The 2,094-nt window shown below is 38.3% G+C and overlaps 1 protein-coding gene across 1 annotated transcript in view; it reads left to right on the plus strand.

Annotated features, from left to right (window-relative positions):
• The window catches only part of LOC121933844 (vomeronasal type-2 receptor 26-like), a 15,192-nt gene that overhangs the window by 2,257 nt on the left and 10,841 nt on the right, over positions 1-2,094 (plus strand). The window contains exon 2 of the mRNA XM_042473836.1: positions 508-718. Within this exon, the coding sequence (XP_042329770.1) occupies positions 508-718 (211 nt within the window). The remainder of the gene's footprint in view (positions 1-507; positions 719-2,094) is intronic.

The raw sequence follows: 2,094 nt of genomic DNA on the forward strand, positions 1-2,094 counted from the left end.
TAATAATAATAATAATAATAATAATAATAATAATAATAATAATAATAGATTTATTTCTAGCCCACCCAATCACGAAGAATCCGGGTGAGTTAAAACAATAAAATACAACAAATTACAATAGAGTTAAAAAATCAAATACACAACTGCAGGGTGAACTGATAGACAGAAGAAGAGATTGCTCCCTTCTTGTATCATTGTTGTGCTACGTTGTCCTTTGGGAGGGGAGCCAACTACTGAACTTCACAGAGAGAACCTACCAAAGCAAAGAGAAAATGATCCCAGGCCCTGTTTCTGTGTTTTGCAGCTATTCCTTATTCAGTTTACAAAATTTAGTGCATGCACTTTGAGCGTTATAAAATCTGGGTACAGTGGTTATAACAATGATCAAGACTAAGATGGCAAAGCTGAGATTACAGCAAATTCCAAAGAGTCCCATTGACCTTTTCCCTACCATTTAACTGCGTGTTTGAATCTTTTTTCTTCAATAAAGCTCTGCTCTTTTCTGAGGAACATTCGCTTTAACAATAGTGTTGGAGAAGAAATATTTTTCAATGAATATGGAGAGCTGGAATTTGGATATGATATTACCAACTTGATTACATTCCCCAACCAAAGCTTCCAGAGAGTCCAAGTTGGGAGGATTGATCCCAAAGCTCCTGATGGAAAATGGTTCAGCATTAACAGAAGTGCCATTTTGTGGAATCACAAGTTTCAACAGGTAGAGATAATTTTGGGTTGACACTTTCAGTTACCTAGTCTGTACCTGTGGCGGGGGAGTGTTGGAAAAGAGATACCATACACTGGGCAGACGTACACTGGGCCTGTGAGATTTCTAGTCGATGCATGGGCTAAAGCATGTGGTTCATATACGCACCTACCAAAAACACCTATTGGAAAGCACCTAGTTTAAATTACCTTCCATACTGCACTGGATGCTAAGGTTCAATATCTTTCCTCCATAATTTTTAGGACCAATCAGGAGGAAAATAAAAATCTTGGATATCTCTATCTTTATTTTTATCATATTTCCACAGATACATACTTTGTTTAATACTTCATCAAAACAAACTATGAGCTGGGTTGTGTTTCTTTCCATTTTCAAAGGTTGTAAGCCTTGGCAAAAACTAAATTAATGCCCAGATTCTTCAAATTCAGTTGACTGGTTAAGGATGATCCATGCATGAAGAACATATGGGGCTCTAATAAGGTGGTGAGAGGAAGAAATCAGAAACCAGGTTATAGATGAGGCATTATTATGAATACTGAAAGTGCAGGACTTTTGGGTTCTAGAGAAGTAATTCAACACATTTCTCACCTAATTTGAGAGTTTATCACATGGGGCTTGAACAGTGAAATTAGAGAAGGATAGTAGCATATGTGGTTGTACCTCATCACATGACACTGTCTCACTTCAGTTGCTGGTCTGTAGTCCTTCTATTGCAGGAGCTCTCCTTTTCATTGATTGGTAAAACTTATTGATTCCTCCCAATGAAACTGCTTTTCTTCTGTTGACGCAGCTGTGATACATTCCTCCCGATGCTTTTCCATTATGCAGACAGTCATGTGATGTGAATGGACATGATTCTGCTCCTCCTTTTCTCCCTCCTCCTTACTATACCCAAGTAGGTTATAGTGATTATCTCTTCTCCTCCCGCCATTTCTATATTCCTTCCTTCCTTCCTTCCTTCCTTCCTTCCTTCCTTCCTTCCTTCCTTTCCTTTCTTAATGGATTGCCATGATAACACCATTGCACTAAATATATCAATAAATAAAAATTAGTATAGTCTGAAAGGCATGCTGAGAAGGGCACAGGGAAGAGAACCAGGGTTATGAATGCCAGTGTGTGGAAGAAATAGGCCAAGACCATGGTGATTTGAAAGAACTGGATGATATTAAAGATCCCCAATCTCATCTTTTTTCATTTCCTAGAATTATGAGATTGTGGTGCCTAAGGGCCTGGTGTAATAAGGTCCTTGGGCTCCCAACATATTGTCTACAACTTCCATTGGCACTATATAGCTTCTTATTACACATCTACCACAGTTTAATTACACTAATCAGACAATGAATGCCACTTTCAGTTGGTTCTGATGA

The sequence above is a fragment of the Sceloporus undulatus genome, chromosome 6 (genome assembly GCF_019175285.1).
Source record: "Sceloporus undulatus isolate JIND9_A2432 ecotype Alabama chromosome 6, SceUnd_v1.1, whole genome shotgun sequence".
Classification (NCBI taxonomy): domain Eukaryota; kingdom Metazoa; phylum Chordata; class Lepidosauria; order Squamata; family Phrynosomatidae; genus Sceloporus; species Sceloporus undulatus.